Genomic DNA, 17,937 nt, shown 5'->3' with positions numbered 1-17,937 from the left:
GATAACTTTTCCTATCATATAAAAAAGCAACTGAAAAAATAAATAAAAAAAATAGCAGGGAATCTTGATCATTTCTGCCCATGCTCATTTAATTAGCTGTTATGATACTAATAAAACAAAACACACAAATGTTCCTGAGAGCTTTTATTGTAAGTGGTGATTGGTAGCTAAAAAAGGACGACAGCAGCATTGCTTTACAGATGATAAGAAGGCGCAATCTAAATGAGGCTATATGAAGCCTGGGAAGTGTCAGATAGGGTAGCTAGGACATTAGATTGTTTAAAACTGCGAGGGGGCATGTAACCACTGAATCTGTGAGAGTCTAAAAAAGACATCCGGAGGACTGGTGCAGCCTTAGCTGGAGCGAGACAATGGTGAGACACATCATGAAGGGCCGGTAAGGGAACAACTGTAGCCTTGGTTTGCTATGTCTGTTGAGAGACACTAAAGTTAGAATGGTGGTGGATTGATAAAGTCCGAGTGTGGTGAGTGAGTTGTGCTGTGTGTGTGGAATGGATGAGTTTTCAGCATTGTTACTAGGGTTAGCCTAGCCCTGCTGAATGCTTTTTTTGCATATTATGTCAGTGTAGTACGCACTGTATTTTTTAAGGTTTTGGTCAATGTAGATAATGAAGAACGCATGCAGAAATAAAGACCCTGCTATGGTGAAACTGCTTCTAGGTGCCCAGGATGAATATTTAAAATGAGTTCCATCCGCTTTACTTGCTGAATTATGCCACTAAATGATAATACAAACATATGACACTTAGCAAGTCTGAAATGTGTCAGCCCTAGTTACTGCTTTATTCACTCACCCTGTCTGAGCATGGTATTAAACCTCCATGAGACCATCATAAAGTTGTGTTTTAGGACTAATATTTGTGTGCACACATTTCTATGCAAGTTTTAACGTATAAAAACTTTTTATGTTTCAAGTTTTCATCAATTTTCTCTAATTGTATTAACATTAGAGAAATCCCTCCATTCCCAGCAGGAGCTTCAGGGTGGAATATTAAGATATGTATAATGGGTATGAAAAAGCTGTTTTAAACATGGTAAAATAAACTATCAGAAATAAACTTTCATGAATCAGGTAGAACATGCAATTATAAAGAGATGATTCAATTACAACTTTGATCACATTTACTTTGTTCTTTTAGTATCCTTTCTTGAAAAACATACATAGATAGGATGAGAAGCAGCAATGCACTGTGTTCAGCTAGCTCCCAGCAATGCATTCCTGCTCCTTCAACAAAGGATACCAACATAATGAAGATAACAAAGTAAATTGGAAAGTTGTTTAAAATTGTATGCTCTATTGGAATCGTAAATGAATTATGGGTTTGATGTCCCTTTAAGTTAATCCCATTTATTTTGATTCTGAAGCAAACAGGAGGGAGCCTTAAGGACTGACTGCTAAGTGGCTGACAAACAGAACTCCCACTGCCACACAAACAGAAACAAGTGTGTGTTTTTTCTCAGTAGAAGAACATCTGTATAATTAATTTTATGTTTTTGTTTTCTGTTGGGAGCAACAAATAAAAAATAAGTTACTGTCTCCTTATGCACAACCTTTCTATAATGCATATTTTTTAAACTTCAAAGCAACACAAGTTTTTACTGCAGAACAAGCAGATTAGTAGCTTTCTGATCAAACGCATGTTATGTATAAACCATGTATTTTTCCAAAAAACAATACTTTTTTTTTAACCTGTTTACAGGTAAAGAAAGTTGTATTGTCTATGTCTTGAAGGATATTTCTCTCTTCTTCCACTAGATGTCACTGTTTATGTATATTCCAATTAGATCCACTGTAATGTCCAAGTTACATACAGCAAATGATGCTGAACAATTCCAATTTAAAACAATGAGACAACCTGGCGTAGGATTTCTGATGGCTTGCAGGAATACTGGATATCTTTAATGTTTCTACATTTATCATGTGCAGCAAACTCTACAGCCAGCATCACATTACTCCAGAGGGGAATTTCAAAAGCAGAGCGTTTTTGAAGCCTTTTCACACAGAAGATATATATACATGGGCTATCCTTTGAAAGCTATGTACTGTATTATAACCATGTGGGATAAAAACACTGCCCAGCACAGCAAATCAGCAATCTGTGCTGTATTATTCTTTATGGTTAAGTATAGCACTCTCTCAATATGACTGAATATAGAATGTTAAACTCAAACCAAGTGTAATTAAATAAACTCAAAACGTACTCATGCACATTAAAGCCATTTTCTTTTTTTAGGTGAGCAACAGATTTATACAAGTATATTATATCAGCAGCTCTACATTCAGGTGTAGTTTTTCAAAGGGATATCCTTGTGCTAAAATAAAATGCTGTGCTTTAATAGGACATTTGTTTCTCTGCTATTGATTAACCCCTTCCTAAACCCATTGGCAAGTTGCAAAGCCAGCACGCTCCAAAATCACTTCAGATGAATAACTATAGCACCTCCATGTAAACCACCCTGGATTGGCTGACTGCCTATATCTGAAATTGTTTAGAAAAATAAAACAAAATAGAATATTTTATATTTGCTCTAGAATGTTCGTTTGATTACCAATATTTTATACATTTTTTTATAGATCACATTAAATATGTTAAAATACTCAGCCGAGAACTGAAATTAAACTAGCAAGATGTAGAATTCTAGGACTAATATTAATACACACTGGCAGCGTAGCACCATTTGCTTCTACATATTAATCTAGTGTGTAACGATTCACTTTTACAGGGGCTTTTCTATATCATTTTGAATCTAGTGGTATAGCAAACCAACCCCAGGCAGGACATTATGAACACATATAACCTTGATTTTCACAATGTTCTAGAGCACAGGGTTATCCAGTGTAACTCATGCAAACACAATGCAGCCCTCCAGGCCTTTTTATCAGCTTCGCTGGTGTTCCTTTACCGCTCCTCATTGATATGAAGATAATAAATAATAATAAAGTACACATACAGAGCTCCCAAACCTGCATTTTCTGAGAGAGCAGCACTGTCCCCTTTCCCTTCCAATCTACCCCGCCCCTAAAAATAACCTGGTTTTACTTTTAGAAACTGTGGACCACACAACTATTCCCTTGTATCAACTCAGCCACACGTGGCACCCCAGATGCTGCCCTGACCACGTCAACACTTTTACAAGCTACCCTAATTCCTCCTCTAGTCTACAAGCCCTATACCTTAGTTGGAATATGTTGGGAATTATTCATGCGATGGACCGGTGTAGCGCTTACCTTAGAACTATACATGTCCTGCTTTTTTACTAAATTATTTAAAAAGTTTGCTTACTTGGTCCTAAGAGTGAATATAAATTCTAGTGTAGTTCATCATATAATGGTAGGACATATTCGCCCTCAAAAAGGGTAAGCCCTATTTCTAATGAATCATAAGTATTAAGTACAGATGCTATTTACCTTTGGAAATGTGTTTCACAAAAGATGTGGTCCCTCTGGAGACGCCACTAACAAATGCTCCTGGCCCACGAGTTAGCCCTTCATATGGAAGTCTGAAAAAGTCAGCGATTCCATTCCCAATGCTTCTCACCAGGCTAGCCGGACTTCCAAGGATATCCAGAGATCCAACAACCCAGCCTAGGAAGCAGACATTAAAGGTTTCTTTACAATTTATTGTTGCATAAAACTTCTTTTAATTGAATTATCAATCAAACTTAAATAGACAGTTAATTAAAAATGTAATTTCCAATAACACGTTAATTATGCATAGTTACAGAAAAAGCTAATTACTTTCATAATTTCTTTTGCTTGTTTTCCCTGTAATTTAACCCTGGAAATTGTAATGTTTCAGAATGCTGACACCCCTTCATGCTACATAGTGATTGGCTGATGTATGCAGTAGCTTGTTTATATTGGCCACAGTAAAGAAAGTAAGACAAACAACATTCTAAAATAATTTTGGGGGGAGGGGTGTCAAGAACCGTGAAAATAAAAAAAAAATTTCTAACAAAATGATAATTTCAAATGCAGATTATTTGCAATGCTATTAATAATTGCTGATGCATTAGAAAAAAAAAAAAAAAAAAAAAGAAAGTACTGCTACTGTTTTGCTACATAAAAGCATTTGTTTTGAATTGGCCTAACTGAATTTTAAAACGAAAATGCACTCAAAACCATAATGGGCACAAATCTCTAACGGATTTAATACAAAATAAAAATTTTATAGGGGGGAACTTTATTTTAACCAATAAAATAATAAATAAAGACGCATTTAAATATCATGTAAAGGATTGACATTTTCAGAAACGTCTTATTTGACTAATCTTTTTACAGCTATAAACTACACAAATTATAATTAAATAAACAAGATGTTAAATGCATCTCAAAATGACACCAGAACTAGGCTGTTAAAAAGGATTAAAAAAAAGAAACTATATAAAAAAAATAACAACTGTTTCAGCATTACTCTGCCATTAAAATTAAACTTGATTAAAACATAATTGGTTCTTAGGGTTGCCACTGAGCCGGTATTTTTAAGGTTCAGGTCAAAGTTGAAATAAAGATTAAATATAGAAATATAGATGCTATCATGGTGAAATGTCTTCTAGGTGTGTTAGAATATAATTATAAATCAATGATCATTTAAAATCTGTCCTAGCAACTTTTGTTCCTTATTTATGTAGTATAAATATTTATGCAAATGTATGCTAATGAGCACGGGTACATTTTTTCCATAAAAGGTCGCAACCCTATTAGTGCTATCTTTCTCTTTGGAGAATGGTTTATTCACATGACATTTTTCTACTTTTGCAGTAAAAAAAAAGTCATTGTAGAAGCTTTAGAAAGAAACCGTAATTCATGGGTTGTGTTATGATATCAGGTGAACAGGCTTCTAGGTAATTATAAAAAGGTTTCTCTGCTGTAATGAAAAACACTACTTCTAACACAGCTAATAATGTGTCATTTATCCCTTTATCTTTTCTACACAAATATATTGTATGAGCAGCACGTAATCTGTGAAAATCAGTGAGTGGGGTTCTGATTAGATATGGATCATAGTCTAGCAGCTCCTTTTTTTTAGACAAATGCTAAAATCAGACCCAATTAGTTTAGAGATGACATTTTACTGGCAAGTCCTGTTAAATTCTGGACACCTGACAACCCTATATTCCCTAACATTCCCATTTGTAAAAACATAAAACTGATGCTGCAGCACACAAGGACTAAAAAGACATTGCTATTTGTTGTCTGTTAATATGTATGTGCAACTTCTGGAATTCCCCTGCTTTCATTTAATTTACTTTGTCTTGCTCTTTCCACACAAACATATTAGCAGCATGTTCATTTTCTTTTACACCCAAAACAAATGTTTCCTTGTCAAATAAATTAAAAGATTTCACAAATAAATGCATTTTTATTAAAGGGACAATAAACCTAAACTTCTTTCTTTCATGATTTAGAAAGAACATATAAATGTTAGACAACTTTCCAAATTACTTCTATTATCTAATTTTCTTCATTCCCTTGATATCATTTGTTGAAAGGTTGCTCTAAATTGGCTCAATAGCTGCTGATTGGTGGCTGCACATCGATGCCTCGTGTGATTGGCTCAGTCATGTGCATTGCTATTTCTTCAACAATGGATATCTAAAGAATGAAGCAAATTAGATCATAGAAGTAAATTGGAATATTATTTAAAAGTGTATTCTCTATCTGGATCATGAAATAAATAATTTGGGTCTCATGTTTCTTTTAATTACAAAAATGTTAAAGGGACAGTAAACGTCACATTAAACATTGCACAATATAATTGATTCGTTAGTGTTCCTGTTCGCACCTCACTCAGGCACTTGTATACCTGATCTACTTGCAATGCATAAAGACAGAGCAGACAGGCAGAACAGCCAATCAGACTCCATTCAATGGCCCCATAGACTGTTATTACAGCGCACTCCTCACTGCAAGTGGTTGTGTGTTTCTAATGTTAAACTTGGGCTTCCAATTGTTCAGTATTATTTCAACCAGCTGTCCAGTAAAATATATATAAAAAAAAACTTGAAAAATAAATGTTCAGGATTTTAAAGTTCCCTGCGAGGAAGCTACATTTTTAATGCCTGCCATATTTATAAAAGATTGAGGCTTTAATGGCATTTATGCAGGATGCTATTACTTCTTAATCTGCTTTGTAGTTTAACTGCTTGACCACTAGAAAGGACTGTAATCTACTCTTGGAGCAAAGAGGTTACTTGCCATGTTATTACATGAAACCTTGCATCTAATAAATATGTACAAGCATATATTTGTGTAAAACAAAACACATGGGCCCCCATTACATATGCGGCGTCGCCCGCAAATGCCAGCGACGCCGGTTATTGTGCTTTTTGGTATCCTATATACAGCGTAGCATACAAGTTACGCTCGTATATTTCACCCGTCGGACGTAGTTTTTTTTACCCATAGACTAACATAGAAAAGACGTGCAATTTGGTATCCAATATCCAGCGCAAGGACTTACGTGGCGAAAATGGAGAAATCTTACTCAATTTTCACCTCACCATAAAAAGCAGCCGTAGCAAGCCTTGCGCTGAGTATTGGAGCACCGTAACTCCCTAAAATGCCTGCAAAAAAAAAACTAACACCTAACGCATTCGCAATGTCTATCTACCTGTCAACCGCAATCCCTTACCACAATAACTAATAAAGTGTATTAACCCCTAAGACGCCATAGCCCACATAGCCTATTAAATGTATTTACCCCTATCCTGCCCCCCCTACACCGTTGCCACTATAATAAAGTTATTAACCCCTATATCTAAGTCTAACCCTTACCCTAACACCCCCTAACTTAATTATTATTTAAATAAATCTAAATAATATTACTATTATTAACTAAAGTATTCCTATTTAAAACTAAATACTTACTTATAAAATAAACCCTAAGATAGCTACAATATAATTAATAATTACATTGCAGCTATTTTAGGATTTATTTTTATTTTACAGGCAACTTTGTATTTATTTTAACTAGGTACAATAGCTATTAAATAGTTAATAACTATTTAATAGCTACCTAGTTAAAATAATTACAAAATTACCTGTAAAATAAAACCTAACCTAAGTTACCATTACACCTAACACTACACTATCATTAAATTAATTAAATAAATTAACTACAATTACCTAAAATTAAATACAATTAAATAAACTAAACTATAAAAAAAACAAACACTAAATTACAGAAAATAAAAAAAATTACAAGAAGTTTAAACTAATTACACCTAATCTAAGCCCCCTAATAAAATAAAAAAGCCCCCCAAAATAATAAAATGCCCTACCCTATACTAAATTACAAATAGCCCTTAAAAGGGCCTTTTGCAGGGCATTGCCCCAAAGTAATCAGCTCTTTTACCTGTAAAAAAAAAGAACAACCCCCCCCAACATTACAACCCACCACCCACACACCCCTACTCTAAAACCCCCCCGATTCCCCCTTAAAAAAACCTAACACTACCCCATTGAAGATCACCCTACCTTGAGCCGTCTTCACCCAGCCGGGCCGAAGTCTTCATCCGATCCGGGCACAAGTGGTCCTCCAGCCGGGCAGAAGTCTTCATCCGATCGGGGCAGAAGAGGTCCTCCATCCGGCAGAAGTCTTCATCCAAGCGACATCTTCTATCTTCATCCATCCGACGAGGAGTGGCTCCATCTTGAAGACATCCGACGCTGAGCATCCTTTCTGCACGACGACTACCCGATGAATGGCTGGTCCTTTAAATGACATCATCCAAGATGGCGTCCCTCGAATTCCGATTGGCTGATAGGATTCTATCAGCCAATCGGAATTAAGGTAGAAAAATCTGTAGACTAACATAGAAAAGACGTGACCTCGCATTCTATTGGCTGTTCCGATCAGCCAATAGAATGCGAGGTCAATCCAATTGGCTGATTGGATCAGCCAATCGGATTGAACTTCAATCCGATTGGCTGATTGCATCAGCCAATCTGATTTTTCCTACCTTAATTCCGAGGGACGCCATCTTGGATGACGTCATATAAAGGACCAGCCATTCGTCGGGTAGTCGTCGTGCAGGAAGGATGCTCCGCGTCGGATGTCTTCAAGATGGAGCCGCTCCGCGCCGGAAGGATGAAAATAGAAGATGCCGCTTGGATGAAGACTTCTGCCGGATGGAGGACCTCTTCTGCCCGATTGGATGAAGACTTCTGCCTGGCTGGAGGACCACTTGTGGCCGGATCGGATGAAGACTTCGGCCCGGCTGGGTGAAGACGGCTCAAGGTAGGGTGATCTTCAATGGGGTAGTGTTAGGTTTTTTAAGGGGGGATCAGGTGGGTTTTAGAGTAGGGGTGTGTGGGTGGTGGGTTGTAATGTTGGGGGGGATTATTCTTTTTTTTACAGGTAAAAGAGCTGATTACTTTGGGGCAATGCCCCGCAAAAAGCCATTTTAAGGGCTATTTGTAATTTAGTATAGGGTAGGGCATTTTATTATTTGGGGGGGCTTTTTTATTTTATTAGGGGGCTTAGATTAGGTGTAATTAGTTTAAACTTCTTGTAATTTTTTTATTTTTTGTAATTTAGTGGGGTTCTTTGTACTATAGTTTAGTTTATTTAATTGTATTTAATTTTAGCTAATTGTAGTTAATTTATTTAATTAATTTAATGATAGTGTAGTGTTAGGTGTAATTGTAACATAGGTTAGGATTTATTTCACAGGTAATTTTGTAATTATTTTAACTAGGTAATTATTAAATAGTTATTAACTATTTAATAGCTATTGTACCTAGTTAAAATAAATACAAAGTTGCCTGTAAAATAAAAATGAATCCTAAAATAGCTACAATGTAATTATTAATTATATTGTAGCTATCGTAGGGTTTATTTTATAGGTAAGTATTTCATTTTAAATAGGAATACTTAAGTTAATAATAGTAATATTATTTAGATTTATTTAAATAATATTTAAGTTAGGGGGGTGTTAGGGTTAGACTTAGGTTTAGGGGTTAATAACTTTATTATAGTGGCGGCGACAGATTAGGGGTTAATAGATTTAATAAACTATGTGGGCTATGGCGGTTTAGGGGTTAATAATTTAGTTATTACTTGCGGTATGGGCTATGGCGGTTAAGGGGTTAATAATTAGGCTTATTGCGTTGTGGGGGGTTGTCGGTCTAGGGGTTAATACATTTATTATTAGGAGTGAGAGGGGGATTGCGGATATAGGGGTATACGTGTCAGGCTTATTTTTGGGAGGCGTGTTAGACAGTTACGGGAAATTTAAAATTTTAGTTCGTTTTCTTAGGCGCCAGCAGTTTCTAAAGTGCCGTAAGTCACTGGCGACTCCAGAAATGTGTACTTACGCTTTTTTCTGGACATCATTAGTTTATCCGACTAACGGCACTTAGGAAATTCTGGCGAAATATATGTAATACCCCGATGTGCGAGGTGAAATTACGGGGGACGCAGGTTTCCACGTTTGCACCGAAACCTGCGCCGTATATCGGATCGCGCCCTTTATTGGGAATGAAAACAATATATATTTTTTATCAGCCTTCCTGTTCTAATCTAAAGTTATCCTGATTGTGTCCTCATAGTACATAGACCTCAAACAGCAGTCCCTATGGACCCATCTATTTATTTGTAGATGCTGGCTTTTGTGCTTTTCCATCTTATGTAACCCTCTGCCCCCAACTGACAGCTCATCAGCCTGTACTATCCGTAGGAATGTGAAAAAAACACATTATAGCTGCTCCTCTAAAGTCAAAAATAAATTATGACATTGACCAGACCATCGTATAATAGAACTGGAGAGGATATCAAGCTCATCATATTATCCTGCTATCCTCCTTACTCAGAGCCACTAATACGTTTACCATTTGCGCAAATAGCAAATTACACCACACATTTGGGAAAGTGCAAATCCAATGTTTATTTAATGGTACAATTGATTTAACTGGTCCGAATATGGTTTGTTTATAATTTACATTCCCTCCTCACTGAGCTCACACTACACTGAACATACATTCATCTAAATTCATTGCTTTAACATTTACACCCCTCTTTTTTATAGCTGTTTTTATAATGTCTTGTAGGTTACTGAATTTCTTACAGTGCTGGTAAATACCTGTTCTCTATGTAAATATTGGAATAATGACATTTAACCTGAGGGTAATAGGCACTTGTCACATTATACCTTAGATCAGTCCCCTAGTCCTGCACGCTCTATGTTATCCATAAAGTTTTAAACCACAGCAGCCCCTCTGTTATCCACATACCACATAAGTCATCATAGCCGTACAGGCCCTCTGTTAGCTTAAAGCCACAAAACACCCCATAGCCCTGCAGGCCCTCTGTATGCTCCATGCCATGTAATACCCCATAGCCCTGCAAGCCCTCTGTATGCTCCATGCCATGTAATACCCCATAGCCCTGCAAGCCCTCTGCATGCTCCATGTCATGTAATACCCCATAGCCCTGCAGGCCCTCTGTATGCTCAATGCCATGTAATACCCCATAGCCCTGCAGGCCCTCTGTATGCTCCATGCCATGCAATACCCCATAGCCCTGCAGGCCCTCTGTATGCTCAATGCCATGTAATACCCCATAGCCCTGCAAGCCCTCTGTATGCTCCATGTCATGTAATACCCCATAGCCCTGCAGGCCCTCTGTATGCTCCATGTCATGTAATACCCCATAGCCCTGCAGTCCCTCTGTATGCTCCATGCCATGTAATACCCCATAGCCCTGCAAGCCCTCTGTATGCTCCATGTCATGTAATACCCCATAGCCCTGCAGTCCCTCTGTATGCTCCATGCCATGTAATACCCCATAGCCCTGCAGGCCCTCTGTATGCTCCATGCCATGTAATACCCCATAGCCCTGCAGTCCCTCTGTATGCTCCATGCCATGTAATACCCCATAGCCCTGCAGGCCCTCTGTATGCTCCATGCCATGTAATACCCCATAGCCCTGCAAGCCCTCTGTATGCTCCATGTCATGTAATACCCCATAGCCCTGCAGGCCCTCTGTATGCTCCATGCGATGTAATACCCCATAGCCCTGCAGGCCCTCTGTATGCTCCATGCCATGTAATACCCCATAGCCCTGCAGGCCCTCTGTATGCTCCATGCCATGTAATACCCCATAGCCCTGCAAGCCCTCTGTATGCTCCATGTCATGTAATACCCCATAGCCCTGCAGTCCCTCTGTATGCTCAATGCCATGTAATACCCCATAGCCCTGCAAGCACTCTGTATGCTCCATGTCATGTAATACCCCATAGCCCTGCAAGCCCTCTGTATGCTCCATGTCATGTAATACCCCATAGCCCTGCAGTCCCTCTGTCATGTAATACCCCATAGCCCTGCAGGCCCCCTGTATGCTCCATGCCATGTAATACCCCATAGCACTACAGTCCCTCTGTATGCTCCATGTCATGTAATACCCCATAGCCCTGCAGGCTCTCTGTATGCTTCATGCCATGTAATACCCCATAGCCCTGCAGTCCCTCTGTATGCTCCATGTCATGTAATACCCCATAGCCCTCTGTATGCTCCATGTCATGTAATACCCCATAGCCCTGCAAGCCCTCTGTATGCTCCATGTCATGTAATACCCCATAGCCCTGCAGGCTCTCTGTATGCTCCATGCCATGTAATACCCCATAGCCCTGCAGGCCCTCTGTATGCTTCATGCCATGTAATACCCCATAGCCCTGCAGGCCCTCTGTATGCTTCATGCCATGTAATACCCCATAGCCCTGCAGTCCCTCTGTATGCTTCATGCCATGTAATACCCCATAGCCCTGCATGCCCTCTGTATGCTTCATGCCATGTAATACCCCATAGCCCTGCAGGCCCTCTGTATGCTTCATGCCATGTAATACCCCATAGCCCTACAGGCCCTCTGTATGCTTCATGTCATGTAATACCCCATAGCCCTGCAGGCAATCTGTATGCTCCATGTCATGTAATACCCCATAGCCCTACAGGCCCTCTGTATGCTCCATGCCATGTAATACCCCATAGCCCTGCAGTCCCTCTGTATGCTTCATGTCATGTAATACCCCATAGCCCTGCAGTTCCTCTGTATGCTCCATGCCATGTAATACCCCATAGCCCTGCAGGCAATCTGTATGCTCCATGTCATGTAATACCCCATAGCCCTGCAGTCCCTCTGTATGCTTCATGCCATGTAATACCCCATAGCCCTGCAGTCCCTCTGTATGCTTCATGCCATGTAATACCCCATAGCCCTACAGGCCCTCTGTATGCTCCATGCCATGTAATACCCCATAGCCCTGCAGTCCCTCTGTATGCTTCATGCCATGTAATACCCCATAGCACTACAGTCCCTCTGTATGCTCCATGCCATGTAATACCCCATAGCCCTGCAGGCTCTCTGTATGCTCCATGCCATGTAATACCCCATAGCACTACAGTCCCTCTGTATGCTCCATGCCATGTAATACCCCATAGCCCTGCAGGCCCTCTGTATGCTCCATGTCATGTAATACCCCATAGCACTACAGGCCCTCTGTATGCTCCATGCCATGTAATACCCCATAGCCCTGCAGGCCCTCTGTATGCTCCATGCCATGTAATAACCCATAGCCCTACAGGCCCTCTGTATGCTTCATGCCATGTAATACCCCATAGCCCTGCAGGCCCTCTGTATGCTCCATGTCATGTAATACCCCATAGCCCTGCAGGCCCTCTGTATGCTCCATGTCATGTAATACCCCATAGCCCTGCAAGCCCTCTGTATGCTCCATGTCATGTAATACCCCATAGCCCTGCAAGCCCTCTGTATGCTCCATGTCATGTAATACCCCATAGCCCTGCAGGCCCTCTGTATGCTCCATGTCATGTAATACCCCATAGCCCTACAGGCCCTCTGTATGCTTCATGCCATGTAATACCCCATAGCCCTGCAGTCCCTCTGTATGCTCCATGTCATGTAATACCCCATAGCCCTGCAGGCCCTCTGTATGCTCCATGTCATGTAATACCCCAAAGCCCTGCAGGCCCTCTGTATGCTTCATGCCATGTAATACCCCATAGCCCTGCAGGCCCTCTGTATGCTCCATGCCATGTAATACCCCATAGCCCTACAGGCCCTCTGTATGCTCCATGTCATGTAATACCCCATAGCCCTACAGGCCCTCTGTATGCTTCATGCCATGTAATACCCCATAGCCCTGCAGTCCCTCTGTATGCTTCATGTCATGTAATACCCCATAGCCCTGCAGGCCCTCTGTATGCTCCATGCCATGTAATACCCCATAGCCCTACAGGCCCTCTGTATGCTCCATGTCATGTAATACCCCATAGCCCTACAGGCCCTCTGTATGCTTCATGCCATGTAATACCCCATAGCCCTGCAGTCCCTCTGTATGCTTCATGTCATGTAATACCCCATAGCCCTGCAGTCCCTCTGTATGCTCCATGCCATGTAATACCCCATAGCCCTGCAGTCCCTCTGTATGCTTCATGTCATGTAATACCCCATAGCCCTGCAGTCCCTCTGTGTGCTTCATGTCATGTAATACCCCATAGCCCTGCAGTCCCTCTGTATGCTCCATGTCATGTAATACCCCATAGCCCTGCAGGCCCTCTGTATGCTTCATGTCATGTAATACCCCATAGCCCTGCAGTCCCTCTGTATGCTTCATGTCATGTAATACCCCATTTTAATAAAGACAAAAAATAAAGAAACTTGTAATATGATTTGAAACTTTCTTTTGTAAAAGAAAATATTTAGAGAATTGTACCTTTAGTAAGTTCTACATTATATTATTTCTTAACTTTTTCACACTATCACATCAATAAGAGTTAAAGGGGCTTATTTATCAAGCTACAGCAGACAGGGGCGTACATATGTGTCCCTGTACGCACCGCAGCTCGGCTCTGGCGGCCTATGTTCCGCTGTCGGAATTCAGCATTGTACAAGAACACAATTATGCGCTCATGTGCAACGTAGCCCCCTGCCCGCTCACAGCCAATTACATGTGGGCAGGAGCGTCAATACCGGGGAGATTAAAATTCGCCACCTAAGAGGTGGTGAAGAGGTTAGGGAAGCAGCGGTCTGGATCACTGCTGCTTCATAAATATGGACTGCAGGTTCTCTTGTGAGAACCTGCAGTCGTAGGGGGGCGAAGCCTTTGATAAATCTAAACCTACACCTGCATGATTCAGATAGAACATGTCATTTTAAGAGACTTTTAATTTAAATCTATTATAACATTTACTTTGTTGTCTTGGTATCCTTTATTGAAAAGAATATACACATATCCTAGAAAAATGAAAGCTAGCAAGTGATCAGTGGCTACAAAAATTTGTCTTTTGTCATCGACTCCCCAGATGTGTTCAGCTAGGTCCCAAAAGTGCATGGGGTTAAACACACAGTTATATACAAGCAATAGTGCAATAATAAAATGCTGTAACATATTAGAGCATTTTCGTTTGGAACTTTTATAACCCTTTAAAGGGATAGTCTACTCCAGAATTTTTATTGTTTAAAATGATAGATAATCCCTTTATTACCCATTCCCCAGTTTTGCATAACAAACAGTTATATAAATACACGTTTTACCTCTGTGATTATCTTGTATCTAAGTCTCTGCAGACTGCCCCATTATTTCAGTTCTTTTGACAGACTTGCATTTTAGCCAATCAGTGCCCACTTTTAGGTAACTCCACAGGAGTGAGCACAATGTTATCTATATGGCACACATGAACTAACACCCTCTAGCTGTGAAAACCTGTCAAATGCATTTAGATAAGAGGCATCCTTCAAGGGCTTAGAAATTAGCATATGAGCCTAACTAGGTTTAGCTTTCAACAAAGAAAACAAAGCACATTTGATGATAAAAGTAATTAGGAAAGTTGTTTAAAATGACATGCCCTATCTGAATCATGAGGGTTTCATTTTGACTATACTGTCCCTTTAAGTATATGGAATCATGTGTAGTAGGCAAGATAAGACAGTTATATATTTGGCTTCCAGTGTTCACGTCCTACTTTTCAGAAACAACAAAGGAAGTCAAAAAACAAGGCTGCAAATAATTTAACTGCTAGCAGAGCACTATACAGATTGCTCCTGGAAAAAGGATGAATTTCTTGAGAAGCTTCATTTTTCAGTGCCAAAAAGCTGTTTAACTTCATCTCCATTTGTGCAAGAAAGTGACATTCTGCAGCTGATTAGTTCCCTTTACCAGTGTTTTCAGTAGATTGGTTCTGGCAGGGTCACTTTAGGATGGCTAAGACCTTATAACATATGGATGTTTAACTGAAATACCTTCTAAATTAGGTCTGGGTGTGTGTGTGTGGGACACATCCAACCTTCAGTTGTATCTTCTTTATGCTATAGTCTATAATAAAGCTGCTATTCACCAACAACTATCCGTATAGTTTCTCAATCGAAAAAAAATAGCAAAGACAGTGGAATGTGCCTGTATCTACTTTAACTTTATGTTATTCAAACCAGTGTCCTAGACAATTATACTTCATTAGAGTACTGGCATGCACAAATGTCTGTTTTGTCTCAGTTGCTGCAACAATCAAGATGTTCCTCAGAGGTCTTTCTATTGTGGTCTCTTGTTTTGAACATTCATCTGAAATGAGGAGAAGCAATGATCTAAGTACAAAAAAATATGTTAATGTGTTGTTGGTTTTATATAACGCTAAAATGATTTATTTGTTACAAATTGCATTTAGCTTAATTTTATTTATTTATTATTATTATTATTTTATCTTGGCCATAAATGTACCTGTGAAACCTCATATATTTAGCAAAAGATGGGACCAAGTAGCTGTCACAGATGTTTTGCAGTAACGTTTTAGGTCACAGACACAGGATCAAAAGCCAGGTCCATTTGTTAGGTTCTGGTTTCAAGTTGTGGATCTGTCACAAACAAACAGCTGCCTTCTGTGTTAGCGTAGCCATAAAATGACATAAAGCTGTATAAATTATAGGACTATGTTAACTAAGCGCTGCTAAGGGAGGAGACACCTTCCAGTCAAGTGAGGATAAACAGGCTGTAGCTTTCTTAGGATTTAGCTCTGCTTAGGCAATATGACCATCACCTATTTGATTTTGTGCAAAAAATAAAAAAAATCTACTTTTGTAGAATATGGATATTCTGTGCTATTTGTAGCGGATGAGCTACGGAAGTTCCTTAGTATCTCACAGATCATATATTTTTTGTATTTGAAAGATTTTATTGTATTTTAAAGGTTAATGTTTGCTTGTATGTCACATTCTGAATAAATACGCAGATTCTGCTATGAGCCCTACTTGTGGTTATTTTATTTCTAGTTTGTATCTATACAAATACAATTTTTTGGACATCCACAAACATTTTTTTTTGCCAACAGTTTCAAAGTAGTAATACATTTGGGTGCAAACAGCAATTGTGTGGAATATTTTAGAAAACAATGGTTGAGATTGCCTGGCCTGGCCCGCCACGGTTCCCCTACATCTCCCATCCTGTCCTGTAAAATAGAAAATGATTGTGTGACCACACACCCTAGATTTTACTCATCTAACATATATTTTATCCCACTTAACTCTTGCTCAGTCTTCACTACACACCCATCTTTATTTTGTACTCTTCCATACACACAGAGGGTTGATTTCTGCATATGTGATGAGAATCTGTTATAAGAGGACTGCATACAAAGGCCCTCAGAATCATGAAATCCATCCACTCCGGCGGACCCATGCACCCATCACATATTAAACAAAGCAAGCAACACCATCTCCCCTGAACTCCGCTGCACCATCAACTGCTTCATCAAAACTGGCACCTTCCCTGATATCTGGAAAAACGCGGAACTGAAACCCCTGCTGAAGAAACCCTTGGCAGACCCCACGGACCCGAATAACTACCACCTCATCTCACTACTCCCCTTCCCGGCCAAAGTCATAGAGAAGTCCATCAACTTGCAACTTATTGACCACATTGAGACTAACCCCACCAACACCCTCCGCACCCGCCTACACGACGCAGGAATCCGCAGTAAATCCCTAGAATGGATCACCTCCTTCCTCACAGGCAGGACCCAGAAAGTCAGACTCCCACCTTTCTCCTCCAAACCCACACCAGTCAACTGCGGTGTACCGCAAGGCTCTTCGCTGAGCCCCACCCTCTTCAACATCTACATGGCCCCTCTCCCCACCATCGTCCGACGCCACAACCGCAACATCGTCTCCTACGCCGACGACACCCAGTTAATCATCTCACTCACCCGAGATCCCACCACCGCCATAAAGAACGTCCACGAAGGACTGACAGCAGTCGCCGCCTGGATGAAGGACAACCGGCTCAAACGGAACACAGACAAAACCGAAGTCCTCCTCCTCGGACCCAATAAATCTGCATGGGACGACTCCTGGTGGCCCACAGCCCTCGGTCACCCTCCAACCCCAACCGACCACTGACGAAATCTAGGCTTCATCCTGGACTCCTCACTCTCCATGGACTGAAAAATCAATGCCATCACCTCAACATGCTTCCACCTGCTACGAAAAATCTTCAAGTGGATCCCTACCGAAACCAAGAAAACAGTCACCCACGCCCTCGTCAGCAGCCGGTTAGACTACATCAATGCACTCTACGCTGGCTCCCCCATCAAACTCTAAAAGAGACTCCAACATATCCAGAACGCCTCAGCCAGACTCATCCTTGACATGCCTCTCCAAAGACACATCACCGAACACCTAAGGAACCTTCACTGGCTCCCCATCAACAAGAGAATCACCTTCAAGCTCCTTACCCACGCGTTCAAGGCCCTACACAACATCGGACCCAAAAACATCAACCACCGCGTAAATTTCTACACCCCCGCCAGACAACTCTGATCGGCTGACCAAGCACTCGCAGTCATCCCCCGCATCAGCAAATCCACAGCGGGCGGAAGATCCTTCTCCCACATGGCAGCAAAGACATGGA

The 17,937-nt window shown here is 40.4% G+C and overlaps 1 protein-coding gene across 2 annotated transcripts in view; it reads right to left on the bottom strand.

The window, feature by feature from the left end:
• Positions 1-17,937, bottom strand: part of VPS13B (vacuolar protein sorting 13 homolog B) — a 1,996,594-nt gene that overhangs the window by 33,319 nt on the left and 1,945,338 nt on the right. For both annotated transcript variants that reach the window (XM_053715243.1, XM_053715242.1), the window contains exon 57: positions 3,431-3,607. In XM_053715243.1, the coding sequence (XP_053571218.1) occupies positions 3,431-3,607 (177 nt within the window). The remainder of the gene's footprint in view (positions 1-3,430; positions 3,608-17,937) is intronic.

The sequence above is a fragment of the Bombina bombina genome, chromosome 5 (assembly GCF_027579735.1).
Source record: "Bombina bombina isolate aBomBom1 chromosome 5, aBomBom1.pri, whole genome shotgun sequence".
In the NCBI taxonomy this organism is placed as follows: Eukaryota; Metazoa; Chordata; class Amphibia; order Anura; family Bombinatoridae; genus Bombina; species Bombina bombina.
Note: the sequence above shows the minus strand (reverse complement) of the source record. Positions and strands in the feature narration are given on the sequence as shown.